Consider the following 19,168-nt stretch of genomic DNA (forward strand, 5'->3'; position numbering starts at 1 on the left):
CCGTCCTTTTAATAATTGGTGTATTTTGATGTTGTTGTGGAAAAAATCTTGTATTTAACTGTAGCGGCAGCAAAATTTTCCTCAGTTTGAGATGCTGAGGGTCGTCCGTTCACAGGAGCCGCCGACAGGCCGGGTAGCTGCGCTCCCGCCTGCCCCGAGGGTCTGTTTCCCGCCTGGCGGTGAGGCTGGGCCGGGCGGGTGCGGTCTCAGAGCATTTTGAAGCTCAGGGCAAGTTAAACCCGGCATTACCGGTGACCGCCCCTGGGCCTCGCCTCGCTCCTTCCTCTGAGGGGACCTCGGGCCCCGGGCTGCCGCCGCTGCCGCCCCTCCTGCCCGGAACGATCGCTCCGCGGCCCGGGCGGCAGCCGGGAGGGGTTGGCGGCGCAGCGAAGCGGAAGCGGGCGGGCGCTGGCGTTTCCGGGTCGGCGCGGCGGGACGGCTGGGCCTGTCGGCAGACGCGGACAGAGCGCGGGTCCGGTTCCCCTCAGCCCTCCCAGCCGCCCGCTGGGGGCCGGTCCCTCCTCATAGTCCCTTCACCCATCGTGCGGCCCCGTAACGGGGCTTCCCCTCCGGCGGGGGTTGCGGCTACCCGGCCGGGGCCGGCGGCTGTCGGTGCAGCGAGGAGCGCGGCCGCGGAGATGGATGACGAACCGGAGCGGACCAAGCGCTGGGAAGGAGGCTACGAAAGAACATGGTAGGCTTTCCTTTTCCTTCCTCACCTTCTTCTTGGTGAAAGACGAGAAGAACCTCCCTTCCGCGCAGTAACACTCTGTTTCGCGTAGGGAAATTCTTAAAGAAGATGAATCCGGATCGCTGAAGGCGACCATCGAGGACATCCTTTTCAAGGCAAAGAGGAAAAGGTATGATGTGTTGCCACGAGCCTGCTGATAATACTGGTTTGGTCGGTTATAAGGACTTAATCGTTCTGAAACTGGGTCCTCTAGGTTGAGTAAAACTATCGGCACGCCTGCAATATCTTTTTATGTATTTACCCCTTCAGAGCTCCAGATACATGCTTCTTTTCTGCCACTTATTAATTGTGCCAGGGGGAAAAAATTATCTTTAATCTTAAGACTGAAAGCATACAGGCTAGATACCCCAGATGAATGCTAGCTGAAGAGGTGAGGTCTTGACCCGGTGAAACACGGTGCAAAGCACTGCAATTGCAATTGGCACTGTTTAGAGGAAATCCTTCAACATTTTTTTAATATACGAACCATGCTTTGAGCTGGGTTTTGGTATCATGGCACCAGGTTTGTGTTTCAGATTGTCAGAAAAATTGCTAGATGAAATCTAGATTTTGTTTTATTTCAGATTATGTTAAAATACTCAAAATTTGGATTAAATTCTAAAGATCCATTAAACCTGGTAGAAATATTTTTTGTTTGTTTGTTTTCTGAGACATAAAATCTGCTTGTAATTGAATTGTCTTTTTTTCAGTGTATTTACACTGAAAAGTTCCTGATGCTTTGTTATTGCTTCATATTTGCTAGAAGTCTATACCAGATTTGTTCCAGACTTTTGTTTTAGGAACTGTTCATTCATTTGCATCTTACTTAAATCCTCTTGTGTTTTATTAGACTCTGTGAACACCATGGACAAGTTCGACTTGGAATGGTATGTTAATGTTTTAACCCTTGTCTGTCCTGAGTCAAAAACTACTGTGCCTAAGTTAAAATACACTTTGCTGACTTTATGTGCTTGAGACTAAAGCTTGCGTTTTTCCACCAAACTTTTTTTTTTTTCTAAAACATTCTTTGTTCATTGGCAGTGTGGGATGTGAAGCATGAGTATTCAGAGGTGGAGGTTTGGCATGTTCACTGTATCAGGGTGTGTTCTGCACAGCAGTCAGATCATACACACACTCAATTTTTCTTCATGTGAAAAATGGGCATAATTTAAATGTAAATAGCAATGTTACTTTATACAACACTGAGCTCTTCAGAAGAGGTGAAGGTGCAAACTATGCATATTTTGTAGCTTATCATGGGAGGAAAAGAACAGTGCATTTTTCAAGAGAGTCTTTTTTTTTCATTTAAAGGAAAAGTGGAAAAAACTCATTACTCTTTCAGTTGCTGTTGGTTACATAGCCCAGTGTACCGAATTTTCCCTGTTTGAGAGAGGAAGTAGTTGCTTCTTCAAGTAAATGGAATAATAAACAGTTAATTTAAATACATGTTCTGTGAGTGATTATCACTTCTGATGAAATTGCAGATGCGTCACCTTTACGTGGTTGTTGATGGATCAAGAACTATGGAGGACCAAGATTTAAAACCAAACAGACTTACCTGCACTTTAAAGGTATTTCTGTACTCAAAAGTTTTCTCTTCTTAATCCACTGTTTCTCCATAAACCAGTTCAATTTTGCATTTAAAAGAATAGCAGTCTCTTGTTACTAGAGTACATGCATAGCCTCATCTGTCATCTTGTCTCTACTTTTTTCCCTTATTTCTGTTGCTAGTCTGTAGTCTTCCTGGATTTTGAATAGTAAAATCTGTGTAACATTAGTTTGCCTTGCATTAGTACTTCTGTATAGTAAAAGCACTTTGTAAGGATGTGTTATGGAAAGACACTTTATGAAAAGTATGTGGAAATTAAGCTGAAGTGTTCACTGTAATAAGGGATGAAAGAAGAACATGCTTTCGTTACACATCTAGAATTTTTTTTCTTATAGTTGTGTTTTGATGAATTCCGGTTTGAATGGATGCTAGGCAGGAGTTGAATTGGATTGCTGCTTCAGACTGGAGGACTTGAACTGTACATCTTGTACTATATGGTCTTCTCTAAACAGAAGCAAAGCATTGAAATCCTGAGTTTTGATGATTTTGTACAGATTACTGGTTTCTGGTGTATTCTAAACTTTAATTTGAACCAACAGTAATCTAGAACTTTCACATATGAATAAAATAAGGGGTGGCTAATTTCTGAAATTTACATTGAATTGGTAACATGGGAGAAAGAAGAAGAAAGGGATCATTCCCTTTTTTTTAAATTATACTGGATGTTTTGCAAGTACCACTTACTTAACGCATGTGGAATAAAACTATTTAGTTTTTAACAGTCTTAACTTTTCTTTATAGTTATTGGAATATTTTGTTGAAGAGTACTTTGACCAAAATCCTATTAGTCAGGTATGTACAACCATACAAGAAACAAGTAATTGATAACTATTTTACCAGTTAGTTTTAGTTTTAACACTGTCTAGTAAACTGTTTTCAATTGATGTGTTACTTCCCCTCCCTGCCTCATCAGTCTGGTGAAATTCTTGTTTCTGCCCAAACTAATGAAAATAAGAACCCACCTATTCCTTTTTTCCTGAACATAAATTCTAACACAGAAGACCTGATTATATTTTTTTTCAAGCATTTAGAATTTTAGATTTCTTTTTGTACCCTGCGGCAAAAGTACTGGAAAAACATGAATGTATGTTAGCTGATGCGTAGTCTTGTGCTGCTGTTGTTAAACGTACAAGTAAACTTGCATAGTTAAGTAATTCTGATCCATAAAGAAGTATTGGGTAAAATACAGCAAAAATGTAACAACTTATTTTTAAACTTGCTAAGAAAAGTTTTGCCTTTTCTTTTTCTTTTTTTTTTTTTTTCCAGATTGGCTTAATTGTAACCAAGAGTAAAAGAGCTGAAAAAATGACAGAACTTTCAGGTAGGGAGGTATTTTTTCTAAATTGGAGATGTTCTCATCTGTTGCGTTGATGATGCAAGTTCTACCTGAATGACACTGCTGAAAGTGAAATAGCATTAACGTAATATTTTTAATTTAAAAGAGTAGTTATTGCAAGTTATCTGAAACCAGTCTTTACTTTGATCTGTTTTGGTCTAGAATTGTCATCGTGTGCTTGTTCATGATCAAGTCTTACCCAGATAGCAACTAAAGTATGTTTTGTTTCCCCTATAGCTAATTTCTCACCCAGCTTGTTAATTTAGTATTTTATAACATTTGTGAGATCTGATCAGATGTTAAGAAGCAAGGTTTCTTTGGTTCCTGCCTTCTGTCATTAGCAATCCATGTGGCTTTAGAGAGAAGTCTTAATTTTTTTGTCTTCATTCACCTGTTAAACTGGAGCAACTGTACTGAGGAATTTGAGGATCAATCTTTGGACAGTACTTTGAGGATTAACAGAGGAAACTAAACTCTGTTTCTGCTGAAACACTTTGTGAGACACTTCACACTCGTGTTAAGCACTTAATGATACACAACTGATTTTATTCTTTTTGTCAGACATTTATTCTGCTAATATATTGGTTTTTTGTTTTCTACATTCTGAAGAAGAGGTCAGTTTCTAAGGAGAAACATAGAGTTACAAGTCACAGTTTGAAAACTGTTGTTGTACAAGCACACTTCATTAAATATATAGTTTAAATATTTCAATTCTTTTAACTTGTTATTTCAGGTGAATTATTTTTTTCACTTACAGGTAACTCAAAAAAGCACATAACTGCTCTGAAGAAAGCAGTGGATATGAACTGCAGTGGAGAGCCATCTCTATATAATTCCCTAAATTTGGCTATGCAGACCTTAAAGTTAGTATATACATGGAGGTGGTTTTGTTTTCTTTGTTTTCCATAATGAGTATAATGCTGATTGTGAATTTTTGGAGGGGCAGAGACAGTATTTTTAACAAGTAGCATCTTGCATCATGCTGACCTGAGTCTTTAAAAGACAGTTTTATGTCCTCTTACAATACAAGCTGTTAAGAAGTTAATATGCTAGTAGTGCTGAAGTTAATTTTCTAACACAAGATGCTTCTATTTAGAGGTGTGCTGCTTATAAAAAACAACACTATTTTAAAACAAAGTAGGTGATTTTATGTTGTGTATGAATATGGTGATGAAAGACCCTGCAATTTTTTACTAGAGGGCTAAGGTATGAGAGAGCACAGAGTTGGGGGTTAATAATAAGAAACAGGAAAAGAAACACACTGAATCACAGTAATCTGGTGAGAGTTCTAGCATACTTTAGAAAGGTTAATTTTCAGGTAGCGTAGATAGCAAAAAAGTTTTTATGTATGAAGTATTGAGATGGGATAAACATTTGTGGAAGACTGTCTTAACAAATAATTATAGCAAGAAACACTGACAGAACAAAACTAGTAGTCAAATAATAAAATGATTTGAATGTCTAATTGGAAGAGTTTTCCGTTAAGAACTAAAAACCAGTACTTAAAAGTAATGGATTTACACCTAGAAACTGATAAGAGAGATTTTTTTTTAAGAAGTCAGGAAGACTTACTGCAGTGTTGCTAGTTTGAAGTGAGTTTTACCTGTGAGAGTAAGGATAAGGTACAGGGATAACTTAAGCATTAGAGCAAACAATCAGATAATAACTACACAATCAAATACTGTATTTTAGATACTGGAAGGGTTTAGCTTTTGGAAAGTGAAATTCTGGTGCTCAGAGAAGGATCTTACAACAGTGTTTTATAATTTGTAGGACACTTCTTATCATGTTGTCTCCTGACTTTAGTACGTTAAAGTCCTTGGAAAGTTTAGCATACAAGTAGCTTAGTGTACAGAAGTAAGTTAACTATGTACTTTCTTTAGGCACATGCCAGGACATACAAGCAGAGAGGTTTTGGTAGTCTTCAGCAGTCTGACAACGTGTGATCCAGCCAACATCTATGATCTAATAAAGGTACAGAAGTGATGTTTGACTACTACATTGAACGTCCAAGCTGTTAGACTAAAAACGGACAGGTGCAGTGTCACCACCAATCAATTTTCATTTAAAACTTTGAACCTTTTTACTCTTTTCTGTTCTGCATATGAATTTGAGTGCGCTTTCTTTTTCCATTTGAAGTGTTTAAAAGCAGTTAAGATCAGAGTCTCTGTCATCGGTCTAAGTGCTGAAGTTCGAGTTTGTACAGTACTTGCCCAAGAAACTGGTGGTATGTATCTGAAGTTCAGTAATTATACTACTAAGTATACTACAAGTTTAAAATCGAAATTAAGTAACTAATTTGTCATATATTCATTAATGCATTTTGATACTTAAGGACAAATATTCTGTTATGCTGGCAGAAAATTCAAGGGTTTTCCAAATCTACAAAATACACAGTATTTAGTAAAATTATTATCACCTGGTAGCTGCATCTTTAGAGAGAAGAAATATAAATATATTTTAAAACCTAGTGTTCCGCATATAAAGCTGTGTGATGTGGAACTTGATTAATGTAACACATTAATATCATTTACTACTACAGTGGTAACTCTTACAATATCATTACTACAGTTCAATATTGGAGAAAAAGGTATTAGCCTTCATATCTAATAAAACATTCTGGTGTTACTAATTTCAAAACTTGTAATTTTCAGTAGCATTAACAGGACTGCTTTTTAGGAACAGGGTTGGCTAAATTATTTTTTTTACTTAAGTTGTTTTATGTTATTTGGAGAATATGTTTGTATTCTTATCTGCCCATAATCTGAGAGTAAGGCATTTCTTTCTTTGTGGCAGGAACATACCATGTTATTTTAGATGAAAGCCATTATAAGGAGCTGCTGATGCGTCATGTTAGTCCTCCACCTGCCAGTTCAAGTTCTGAGTGCTCCCTTATTCGAATGGGTAAGATACAGTTTTGTTAAAGTCCTAGCACAAGATTTGTGAATTTGTCTTTTTCTTTCTTTGCATATTCTGTGTTAAAGCCATACAAGTAGCTAGAAGCATAATAAAGACATTGCACATGGTGTTTTTTATTTTTACTTCTATTTTGCGAAATAGATAGTAATTTTCTTGGTGTTGTTCCTGCAAAATAGCTTTTAAATAAAGTTAAGAATTAAAACAAGTAAGACAAATAACTGCAGTTGGAAACAATAAACTGGAATGATACTGCTTGTACGTAATTGGTATAAAGGTAATACTTGGTGAAATGAAGGATGAAAAACTAATTTCTTTGTCCCTCTGGTTTTTTTCCCTGCAGAAGGCAACTATTATAAGCTTAATTGACTGTAAGAGCCATCTGTTTGGCCATCTAGTATATGTTTGTTAGGAGCACTGTTGTGGTGTTCTTTCAGCAAATGGATTAGTTACATTCTCCTGATAACATTTCGCAATAAATTTAAGCCTGGAGTTAAACCAGAATAGGAACTCTAATGCCACGAATAAGAGCACTCATTTCTTGCTGTCATCCACCTGTTCTCACAGATAAGAATGTATGTATTTTTATGTGTAGGTTTAAATACTGAAGAGATTTACTTGTTATAGATAAAGCTTGAGCAACAGTCGGAAAAATTAACTGCCCACTTGACATGAGCTGTAAAAAATAAAAGTGGTAGAAGGAATGGTATCTGTTGAAGTTTCCATAAAGTGCTATACTTTCATCTGTCATATACTGCACTTGGAAGGTGAATATACACTGTTGTTCAAGTGAACATTCATGTAGTGCTCTTTATGCTTTCCTACAATTACACATCATTTTCTTTTTAGCTGTTCTTCAAAAATGGGATTCCACTGAGCTTCAGTTAATATGAAGTATGTGAAAAGATTTTTTTCAGTTGGGGGAAATAACAGTGAGGGATTTGATGGTGGATGTAGGTGGAGACCTTTAGGAAGAATTTGACACCTAGTAAGAATGTGTCATGGTTTAAATCTGGCCGACAGCTAAACACCAAGCAGCCACTTGCTCACCATCCACCCCCCCCAGGAGGACAGGGAAGAGAATTGGAGGGGTAAAGGTAAGGAGACTCATAGCTTGAGATAAGAACAATTTAATAAATGAAATTCAATTTAAAAAATAATTATTATAACAGTAATAATAAAATATACAAACAAGTGATGCACAGTGAGATTGTTCACCACCTACCCACCAATGCCCAGCCTGTTCCCTAGAGGAGGGAAAGTCCTGAAACTGCAATCCCAGAGGAGAGAGAGAGCCCCAGTTTCCCGGATAAACTTTATCTATATACTGAGCAGGATGTTATATGATACGGAATATTCCATTGAGTAGTTTGGGTCCTTTGCTCTGGCTCTGCTCCCTCCCAGCTTCTTGTGCATCTGCGCACTAGCAGGACATGGGAAGTTGAAAAGTCCTTGATTTCTTATCAACAGATCAACATTCTTCTCAACAAATTCCGTACTGAATCCAAAACAACACCATTCTAGCTACTAAGAAGGAAAATTAGCTCTATCCCAGCTAAAACCAGGACTGAGTGTATTACTTCTCCTGTAATAACTAACAAACAAACGAAGAGGTAGGTCTTAATGCTTAGAATAATCTTTGAACTTCTTCATTGAAGTAAGAAACTGAAAGATTACTTGCATGTTTAAAATCAGTAATACAGGATATTTTTCTCTTCAGGTTTTCCTCAGCATACTATTGCTTCTCTGTCTGATCAAGATGCAAAGCCATCCTTTAGCATGGCGTAAGTAGAGTTGATTAGAATTCAATAATAATTAGTCATATTTAGAAAATCTGTATGTCATCGAAAATGTTGCAAAACAACATAAAAAAAGTACTAATATCTTGTGACTTCTCAATAGAAATTTGATTTCTATTTGCACATCCAGTATGTGGCCATAGTTACCTCTGTTAAATATGCTTTTTAAAATTTACATTTAAAATTTTCTGAAGGTAGTAAATGGCTTTTAGTTGTGTTGTGCAGTGATTAGAACACAAGAGTGCTGCAAGGTATTAATTATTACCAATTCTACTTGCATTCCTTGAGCCAAGTATTTTTATCACTATAAAGATAATAATGAGGATGAAGGGTATTATCTGGAATAAAGTATTTTTTATCTGTCTACTAGTGTGATTTTAAAGGGAAGTTTAAAATGGGGGCCTGATTTGATTAGTATACTAGTGCTCTTCTCAATGGAAGGAATCATAGATTTCAGGGATGATAGGGCAGTCTGAATTTTCAGAAGGAAACAGTGTCTGCTGTTTGAAAGAGTTAGTACTAATAAGCTAATGCAGAATATTTGTGTGTGTAAATAGAAATACTAATGCTGTTACCTTTCATAACTTTATTTTTTAAAGATATATTGGCTTCTTTTTGTGGGAAGATTTGGTCTTTGTTTTGTTTTTGTGGGAAAATGTGGTTACTGATATCTCACCCTCTCAATTGCTTTCTCACACTTCCATACATGAACTGTTGAATGGAAGATACTGAAACTTTTCAAAACTATTTCTTGTGACAGCTATGTAGTATTTGTAGTTGTGTAGTATTATGGTGTTATCTCTTGGATATTAAATTGTCTTTCTCTACTCTAGGCAATTGGAAAACAACAGTGAGCCAAGTCTTACACTGGGTGGGTATTTCTGTCCCCAGTGCAGAGCCAAATACTGTGAACTTCCAGTGGAATGTAAAATCTGTGGTGAGTAGCAAGAGAAGGTGAGCAGATGAATTATGAGTTAGTGGTAAGGGTGTTAAGGGGTAGAAAAATTCAACTATACTTAGGAGTTAAAAGGCAGCTTTACTTTAAGAAGCCTGCATTCCTGTGTCCTGGGGTGTCAGCTTCCTACAAGGGACTTTCAGGACTATACCTGTAACAGTAAAGCTGTATCCTATTCCCTAGTATAATGTTATAAACTAAAAGCCCTAAAGTAGAGGAGGAAAGAAGGGTGATTTGTGTATGAATGGTAATAATTTCCTCAAGAATCCTGATTTAACAGACACACCAGTGTTTTGGACTCCTTAGTGCAAGGCCATGAAGGTAAAGAGTGCTTTGGAGTAAAAGGACAGAAGTACCCCCTTGCCTCTGGGAGTATGTGGATGAAAGGTTTCGAAGTTGAACCCGAGGGCAGTGACACATGAAAGGCTATAGAGTTGTAAATGGAAGCCCTTCAGGTCTTGCAAATGTTAATGGACTATGCAACTAATGGTGCTTCCCCCACCCTTAATGAGGACGGGAGGCAAGATTATAATTTCTTGTAGTATTAATATTGTGTGAGCGACAGCTGTCCTCCTGTTTCCTTCTACAGGTATATGACTAAAACTTGATAGGTAATACCAAGATGCATGCATTTGGCAAGAGGATGAAATCTAGTTTTGTGTTGCCTTGTCCTAGTTTCACATCAAGGTTTTCAAATCAGCATGAGTATCGTTGCAGAGAGGTCATAGTGTAACTGGAGAAATCGTGTATATCAGCAACAGATTCTCCACAGCTGCAGCTGTCAGCAGAACAAGAGCTCGGAATTTTACACTGCACGTGAGTGAGCAGTGAAGAAGTTTGTGCCAGCCCATGCCTCAGCTGACCTGTTGTCATGGTTTAACACCAGCCAGCAACCAAGCCCCACACAGCCACTCACTTCAACCTGGTGGAATGGGGAAGAGAATTTGAAGGGTAAAAGTGAGAAAACTTATGGGTTGAGATAAAGGCAGTTTAGTAGATAGAGCAAAAGCCACACACACAAGCCAAGCAAAGGAAGGAATTCATTCAGAACTTCCCATCAGCAGCTACCCCAAGGAAAGCAGGGCTCCATGCATAACGGTTACTTGAGAAGACAGATGCCATAACTCTGAACATCCCTCTCTTCCGCCTTCTTCCCCCAGCTTTTATTGCAGACCACAACATCATATGGTATGGAATATCCCCTTGGTCAGCTGGGGTCAGCTGTGCCAGCTGTGTGCCCACCCAACTCCTTGTGCACCCCCAGCCTCCTTGCTGGTGGGGTGGTGTGAGGAGCAGAAAAGGCCCTGACTGTGTGAGCACTGCTTGGCAGTAACAAAAACCCGTGTATTATCAACGCTGTTACCAGCACAAATCCAAAACATAACCCCACACAAGCTACTATGAAGAAAATTTATTCTACCCCAGTCAAAATCAGCAGACTTGTGTTAGCTGAAACAGAGCTATGGCATCGCTTCAGCAATGTTATATCAGGCTGCAGCAGAGCTTTATAGTTGGGCACTATTTTAACCGGTGATATGAAACAACAGAACCATCCTTGCCAGAGGGGAGTTGTACATTTAATTTTAACCGGAAGACTCTTCTATGGTTGCGTTTGGTTTATGGCATGAGGATGAAAAACTTGCTAACTGTACAACTGCATTGTAAATGTACTTCTAAAAGACAGAGTTAAACCGTTTAATTAGCAGTTTGGTCAATTTGCTTGTTCTTTAATTTATATTTGAACTTAATTCTGGAAAGGATTACAGGTTTGTATTATGGAAGCTAGTAAACAAATAATTTTACGGTTTTTAATTTTTAAAAGCTCTGAACCACTGACTAATTAAAAAGTAATCTTTGTTTTGCTTTGTTTAACACAGAAAAGCTTTTCAGTAAGACCTCTCTTCTAACAATTTTGATGTCTGTTTATTTGCAGGTCTTACATTAGTGTCTGCACCTCACCTGGCTCGGTCTTACCATCACCTATTTCCTTTGGATGCCTTTCAGGAAGTTCCCCTGGAAGAATATCAGGGGGAACGGTATGCAAATCATATTTGTGATAATGAGTGTACTTGTGGACCCTGTAATTTTCTTATCACAAAAGTAAGAATAGCTGGTAGCAGCTTCTTTGCTGCTGGAGACACTGTTGAATGTTTGGGTGTTTTCTGGCATCTCTGGCAATAACAAGTATTTCGCAGAATTTGTAGTTCCTGTTAGCAGTTATCCTGTGTGTTCAGTTGAATAGCTGAAATAATTGCCATAAATTGTTACTATGTATGAGATGTTTTTTAAACATCATTTTACACAATCTTGATTTTTTTTTTTTCAGTTAAAATACACAATTTTGCTTTTAGGTGTTGTCAGGGCTGCCAGGGAGAAATGAAAGATCAAAATGTAAGTATGTTGAACTGCATTGGAATTTGCATTGAGGGGTGTCAGTAGAGATCCTTTCGTATAGTCTTCTAAAGTCCAGAAAAATATTTGTGGAAGTTTATCTCATGGTTAACTGGAGTTCTCTGTTACAGAGTCACACCTTTTAGACCGCAAAGTCTGTAACAGTGTGGGAAGGGGTTTCCTAGAGAGTTGCATAAATAAGCTTCCACTCTTAGCTATTTGGAACTATCTACAGTGACTTGAGCTCAGCCCTTTGGACCTACTTGCTGTTAGAAACTTTTAATTCATTTGGGTTTCTGTGATGTTAGCAATACAGTGTGTTTACACTGTCTTGATGACACAACTGTTGCCCTGCTGTAGTGCTATGATGGTGATATTTTTTTCCTAATTTGACTTGTTTATCTTTTCCACACAGGTTTACATATGTAAAGCGTGTCAGAATGCATTTTGCGTGGAATGCGATTTGTTTGTTCATGATTCTCTGCACTGCTGTCCTGGCTGTATTCACAAGCACCCTGCTCCTGTATCTGTATGATGTCATCGCTTTTTAGAAATTGTCTTATCTATGTCATTCTTGCGTAAATCTATTTTGTTTATTCAGCCGTAGCTTTCATTGAGGCACCTCAAAACTAGACAATTACACTGGCTTGGGAGCAAACTTTAATTTTTACCTAATGTATTAATGATTTTGTTACTGTTAATATATTCTTGAATTACCTGTATCTGATTTATTTGTTCTTGTCTGAAAAGCTCTGACTTCTTCTGAATGTTATTGTGAGTAACATGTATATTTGTAAATGTGAAAGTGATAAAACTGGTTTGTACGATAATGTGATTCATCTCTGTTTCAATTATTTGTTCAGAAAAGAAGCCCTGAAAATATATTTTGTGTATCAGTTGTCACAAGCTTTTGCTTTTGATGGATGGTGGAGTTCTATAGATCAAAATATTTTTTGATCTATGGAAAATATCTATAGAAAATAACAAAGATGGCTTTGATCAGTTAGTTGGGAGACATTTCAAGTATTGTGGCTATTCACCTTGTCCTTCAGTAAGGCAACTCAAGTACAGCTGTTACAAATGTGCTGAAAACACATTTTAGGTTTTAATGGTACAACTCAAAACTAACTGAATTCTATTACTGCTGTGTCTGTAGTTGTGTGGTTTAAGTTTCACTTTCTTGTAGGAGTGTAAGGTTACTGAAAGGCAAGGAATTTTCAGAGGTGTAAGACCTGAGTTTATACCAACTGTTGTTTGATGGTCACAGTATTGAAGACGGTGATTCTATTTTGATTCTGAGGCTAGAATGAATTGCGAGAATTGCAAGTTTATCTCTCCTTGACTAAACGCCCAGAGTGACAGACGATAAGTTGCAGGGAGAAGCAAGAGTATGCGTCCTTATCTGAACACTGAAGAATGGAAATTGAGACAAATGCAAGACAGTCTTTGCCATTTTACAGTGTCTGTTCAAAGTGTGATTGCAATTTGAATTTGTGCCAATGTAACATGCTCCACCTCAGTAAGAGGAGGCTGTGATGGTGCAGTACATAACATCTGGTTTTCTGAAGTCATCTTAAGACATTTGTAATACATCCAGAGTAACTCAGTTGCTGATGTATCTGACTTAATTTTTAAAACTGTGAGCTGTGTTGTCAGGTTAGGAACAGAAGCAATCTAACCTAACCACTGAATCTTAAAAGTGCAAACAAACAAAAAAGCAAACCCTTGTCATAAATCAGTTCCCTGTTTTTCAATTACCCCATACATGCTGCTTTTCAATTTTCACAGGCAGTTTTCAAGTCCTTTAAATGTGTAAACTCTCACTTGTTAACATAGCTCCTTCTGTGCTTTTTCTCCTGTTCATGGCTGCAGGCTGGCTAGAATGCAGTAATTCTACTGTGTTGGCAGAAAAATGACTGTTTTGACATCTGTGTTTCATTTTGTGCTGAGTCAAACAATCCCTATAAACTCTTTGTGCTATCAGGTGATTGAAGTGCCTCTTACTGTAAGGGTGTCCTAAAAACTAGCAGAAAAAGGACATATTCATTGGTTTTGGTGTGGTCTGGTACACCATTCCAAGCCAAAGGAGTGCCCTACCCATCTGGCTCTTAGATATTCTCATACTGATGACAGTGTCTTGATAACAGTTGTTTTCTGATAATATTTTCATCGTCACAATCATAATTTCATAATGGAAAAGAAGGTTTTCTCAAAACACTTTAAATCTGTTCTAGCTTTTTCTCTAGCTAGATACCGAAGTAACATACTTGGAAGTAGAGCCTGTGTAGAAGTTACGTACTCCATTATCTGCTTATGGTCATAGTAATCATTTGGCTTGTACTATTCCACCCTTCTCATTGGACAGAAAGAGCAGTTCAAACTAGGTCCTGAAAAATCGCTATCAGAGCCACATTTCTCTAATCTGTAAAGAATTCCAGCTGTGGCCTTTGTATTGAAAGGAGTGGGGAGGAAATCCTTCATCTGTACTCTTTGACTGGAATTCACTGGATCTCAAGTCTCCTTTGCTTGCTGGACGCTACAACCTGCTTAATTCTTGTTCTTGTGTTCTCTTATTTACTCGATCTGCCACAAGATTAGTCAATGGATGAGTTTATTAGCAGGCCTGTGAGAAATTCTTAGACTTCCTGAAAATGTTGCATAATATGGTTTGGCCATAAAGTCTTGAAGGAAGAGACAAAAAAACAAAAACACCCTGTGGTGGGGTTGAGAACACAACTGGCAAGAAGTTCGAGGCTGAAAGGCGCAGTGACTAGAGAACGCACTGCCACGTGGAGTGAAGGGGACTGTGGAAAAGTGAGAGTGAGTGCCCCTGCTTTCCTTCAACTTTATACTTTCTTTGCAGGAATAAAAGTTGCCATCTGTATTAACGGTCATAACTAATTTCCAAGATGGGAAGTGCTGCAAATATATTAATTAAAATATGAGTAAAAGAAATGTCTGGGTTTAGTTCTGCATAACAACTGCAGCTTCTGAAGAACTTACGGGGCATCCTGGTCTTTCTTATCCAATATGAGGAACAGTTTTAATTGTAGATTGTGATGTAGATTATGGATAAAAAAATGCCATAAAGTAATAACTATGAAGCATTACTGGATTGTGCAGACTCCTAGCTGAAGGAATGAGAGTAGATTAATTTTATTTTAAGTAATCAAATTTGAATGAGAATCACATTTCCATATTTAAGAAAATGTGCCCATTGTGCAATGCATAAAAGTATTTTTTCAAAATATAATAGAACTTGAAGACTTTTACAAGTTTTGTAGCACTTTTTGCCTTGGGATTTGAAAACACTTAAATTGTTGAGCACACATTTTCCTATGAGTGAAGAATGTGAATTTTATAGCCAGTGAAAAAGAGTAGAAGCAGGTTGGAGATTCTGGGTTTAGAATCACTTTCTTAAGGATTAATTTGTTTGGTAAATGTTGTAAATCTCATAAGATCCCTCAATTATTTGAGAAAACAAAGCTCTTTGGAGTTGGAGGGAGCAGAATTTGACTGTATGGAGCTGAACTGTAGGCACATTTGCTGGGTTCTGAACCATCACATAGCAAAATATTTCCTGCAGTTGTCTTATCACAGTACTAATAACAACAAAAAGTCATTACTTCTACAGATAAGGTATATTTGAGAAGACTAGAGTGAATACCAAACACTTAATAAAACCACTTTCTTGGACAGAAGTATTGACAGTATGAATTTGTCAATAAATTTAATTGCCAAATTAATTTTGTTTTCTGATGATGAAATCCCCATTCCTTTTCATGAAGGATTATGTAATTCCTGCCAGTCACTACTTGTATTGAAAACAGTTGAAATTTAAAAATACCGCAATAAAATAATTGCTTGTTTTGATTCTTTTTTTTCTATTTCTCACTTCCATTTTCTCTCTTCCATTTGGCATTGCATGTTTTGCCACCAGTTTTCTTCCTAATTTAAAGAGAAATTCAAAATGTGCTAGCAACATTCAGTCATGGCTTTGAGATGGAAGAATAGAGGCATGTTGGTTTACTGGCACCGTCTAGGTTTTTAAGCTACAGGATGAAGCGCTTGGGATTTGCCAATCACCAGTGTCATCTTCCTCAGATCTCACCTGTTTATGTCTCTTCTTTCCCTCCATTTTGGTTGTAAAGGCTTCAGGATACTTGCTGTTGTCATTATAAGGGCAGTGGTCAATGAGAGAAGTCTCAGTTGGCTAGTCAGATTTAATAATACATCTGTTTATACAAACTCTACAGTTACCTTATCTCTTCTTAGTAAGGTAAAATCAAATGTTTATAACCTGTGGAAACCATGTTAAGGTAACAGAGGTGATGACTGAATGTTATCTAAAAGATACAGGTAATATAATTTGGTAGTCATCTTTGTTTTTTCAGAAAATGTCTGTCAAAGAGGACCCTACATTAGAGACCAATGACAATAAAACACATGAACTGCATCCTTCAGCATTGCAAGCTTGTTTCCCACATGTTGCCTTTGATTTTCACAAGTTTGCCAAAGATACAGAGGCAGAATTCCAAGAAGTCCATAAACAGCTGCAGAAGAGTTACAACCCTACCATGAGAAATGAACACAATGAAGTCCTTCTTGTCCTATACATCTGTGGTGGTTTAGCCCCTGTCGGGAGACTGAGACCATGCGGCCGCTGCCCCTCCCCCACAAAGGGAGTGAAATACAAAGCCCCAGGGCTGAGATAAGGAAAGGTTTAATACAACAGTGCAAACAACAACAATAACAATAACAGTAATAACAATGAACAGAGCAAAATATCTACCAATACAGCAGTGAGAACAGAGCAAATCCCACAGTACACGCGGTAACCCCTTGTCCCGCTTCTGCGCCAGGATGTGACATCCGCATGGTATCTGAATAACCCGGCTAGAGCTTCCCCACCCTCTGCTGGGGAAACTTAACCCTATACTGGCTAAACCAGGACAACATCTCATTCATCATGGTCTTTGACAGAAGTGGCAGCTGCTGGGTTTTATCACACACACTTGTTAAATCCAGTGTGCAGTGGTTTTGCTGTGGATTAGTTTTATTTACCATAAAGTTTAGATGTACCCCGTACAAACAGCACCAGAAATTTTGTCCCACTTGTGGATTTGTCCTGGGCAAAGAGGTGGGTAATATTTCAAAGTACGACATATGTGTTCAGAAGTTGGAGAGGAACCCAGCAGAGTATGCCTGCAGGTACTGCGCTGAGGACGCGAGCGGATGGCCGTTCTATGCCAGAGGAACAAAGCCCAATTAGCTTGCCAGAGCTGGGTTTTTCTTTACAGGTAATTGGAAGTGATGCTTGGAGGGATTTCTGTTTTAATTTATAAAACAGTGTAAATCTGCTTACAGTACTTGAATGGGTATAACTTTTTTTTTTCTTGCCACACATCATTTTGCAATGTATTGTATGCCCCATAAATGTATTCTTTCCCAGGCTGAAAAACATAGACAACTCAACCGTTTCTCATGTGGAAGGTGTTCCATATTTTTATCATCCTTGCTGCTGTTCCCTGCACCTTTTCCTATTCCAATTTTTTGAGTTGAGGGGACCTCAATCACATGCACTGATTAAGATGTGGATTAATCGTGGGTTTGTACCATGGCATAATTATACTTTTTTCTGCTTATTTGTCTGTAACATGCCAGGCTTACAGATCTGATGTCTTTTCCTCTCCCCAAAGGCGCAGACTGCTTTTTAAAGACTGGCATTATGTTTTCCCCACTCAGCCATAATCTACTGCACAATTGCTTTGATTTTGGATCCACTTTCTGTATGGCCCCCCTGCTTTAGACAATCAGAATACCCCTGAGTTTTTCTCCGGTGAATATTATCAAGTCCTTTGCAATTGCATTGTCCTTTGAATGGTTCTTTTACAGCCTTGTTAACAGTTGGCTCTACCAGTTCTCTTCACTCCTTTTTGTTCCTGCTGTCTGGAAGAAGGTTTAGATTCCTTTAGCTTGTTACTTTTGGACTTTTTTTTTTTCCATCCTGTCTGATTTTATTTTCGCACTTCATCTGCCAGAGCTTTTGAGCCTTCGGTTTTCTTTGCTCAAAAGCTTCATCTTTTTGAATTATAATCTTCTTAATTCTTGTAATCTGATTTATTTTCCTACCCAGTCATACTCCTTTCCTGTAACTTTTTGTGTTTTCTAATAAATAGCACATGCTGGTGTTGCACTTCCAGTAAAACATCTTTACGAAAACTCTCAAATGCCTGTAAGAGAGTTGTTGGGGAGTTTTTGTTTGTTTTTTGGTTGGGGGGTTTGGGGGTTTGGGGGGGGGGGGCGGGGAGGCGGGTTGGTTGGTTGGTTTTATTTAGTTAACCATTACAGTTTCCTTACCTTTACATGATACACACTGGTATACTCGTGGTCACATGCCTAGAGTGTGAACAAGTATAAAACACACAAGCGTGATTATCTCCAAGATCTCTTAACTTTCTACATGCAGGCAAGAAAGACACAGTGTAGTGTTTTGCTTGTGGTGGATGTGTGGGAAATTAGAAAGATGGTGGTGATCCACGGAGAGAACATGCTAAATGGTTTCCCAAGTAAGTTGACTGACTGTCCTAGAAATATTTCTATATGTACAAAAAGGTTGATTTGTTTTGATATCTCTTTTTTCCTCAGCAACGATGCTGGAAAGCAAACAAAAAACCCACCGCCTTTTTGTCTTTAAGGTTGTTATATTCAGACAATTGATTTCAGCAGATCTTTATTTCTGAGAACTGCACAGTATAAGTCTGCTACCCCAACCTTATAATTATTCTAGATATCTATTGTTTTACATACTTTCTAAGATCTCCCATGGGCTTTTCACTGAGTGAAAGCCAGCTGATTATTCTCTCAGATAGTCACCATGTTGCATGAACAATGCTGACGGCGCCAAAAAGTTTGTCTTTGTTTCATTGTCCTTCTGCTGTGAAAAATCCTGAGTATGCACCTCTTAACAACTGAAACACTGCTTTCACAATTTTAATTGGAATTAATGCTGAGGAATAATGTTTGGGGTTTTTTTATATATGTGAATTCCTTCAAAGTAAGAAATAAAATGAGGAAATTAAAAAGTACATTGAAACCTACAGTGGATTTGTTGGAGTGGTGGTAATCTTATAACCTATTCCAGTCTTCCTTTATCATGGAATACACTCCAAGGAGGCACTATCTGGGACTTGAGATAGGCAAATTGGACCTTCATCCTGATTTCCACCGTTTTTCTCCTAAAAAAAATAAAAACAGCAACCCAAAAGCTGTATATAATTGTGTATGTAATTAACACTATGCGCTCTAGGTGGAATTTGTTTCATGTAAGTTTATTTTGATGTATCCAATCTGCTAGCCTAGGCAGTACTTAGGCAGACCATTGATGAAAAGCCACTTACCTCTAATTGGCATTTATCCTACTCAAAGTCAG

At 38.0% G+C, this 19,168-nt stretch overlaps 2 protein-coding genes across 3 annotated transcripts; both read left to right on the top strand.

The window, feature by feature from the left end:
- Positions 1-387: 387 nt before the first annotated feature.
- GTF2H2 (general transcription factor IIH subunit 2) lies at positions 388-15,609 on the top strand. Of its 2 annotated transcripts, none has more exons than XR_012626997.1 (15): positions 388-694; positions 783-860; positions 1,581-1,617; positions 2,215-2,301; positions 3,081-3,131; positions 3,606-3,660; positions 4,433-4,538; positions 5,559-5,649; positions 5,815-5,902; positions 6,472-6,579; positions 8,312-8,375; positions 9,224-9,327; positions 11,279-11,381; positions 11,672-11,736; positions 12,152-15,609. XR_012626997.1 is itself a non-coding variant. In XM_074855383.1 (15 exons), exons 1-15 carry the CDS (start codon positions 639-641, stop codon positions 12,269-12,271), a joined length of 1,188 nt encoding a protein of 395 aa, XP_074711484.1. In that variant the 5' UTR covers positions 388-638; the 3' UTR covers positions 12,272-15,609. The 2 variants fall into 2 exon arrangements, 1 of the variants encoding a protein (XP_074711484.1); XM_074855383.1 differs by having other exon boundaries at positions 11,697-11,736.
- Positions 15,610-16,047: 438 nt separating this feature from the next.
- On the top strand, positions 16,048-18,870 carry LOC141937821 (baculoviral IAP repeat-containing protein 1b-like). Its single transcript, XM_074856031.1, is given in 5 exon segments — positions 16,048-16,055; positions 16,688-16,751; positions 16,754-17,036; positions 18,206-18,305; positions 18,777-18,870. Coding segments are annotated over 5 exon segments (549 nt in total).
- The last annotated feature ends 298 nt before the right edge of the window (positions 18,871-19,168 follow it).

This window comes from Strix uralensis, chromosome Z (assembly GCF_047716275.1).
Source record: "Strix uralensis isolate ZFMK-TIS-50842 chromosome Z, bStrUra1, whole genome shotgun sequence".
In the NCBI taxonomy this organism is placed as follows: Eukaryota; Metazoa; Chordata; class Aves; order Strigiformes; family Strigidae; genus Strix; species Strix uralensis.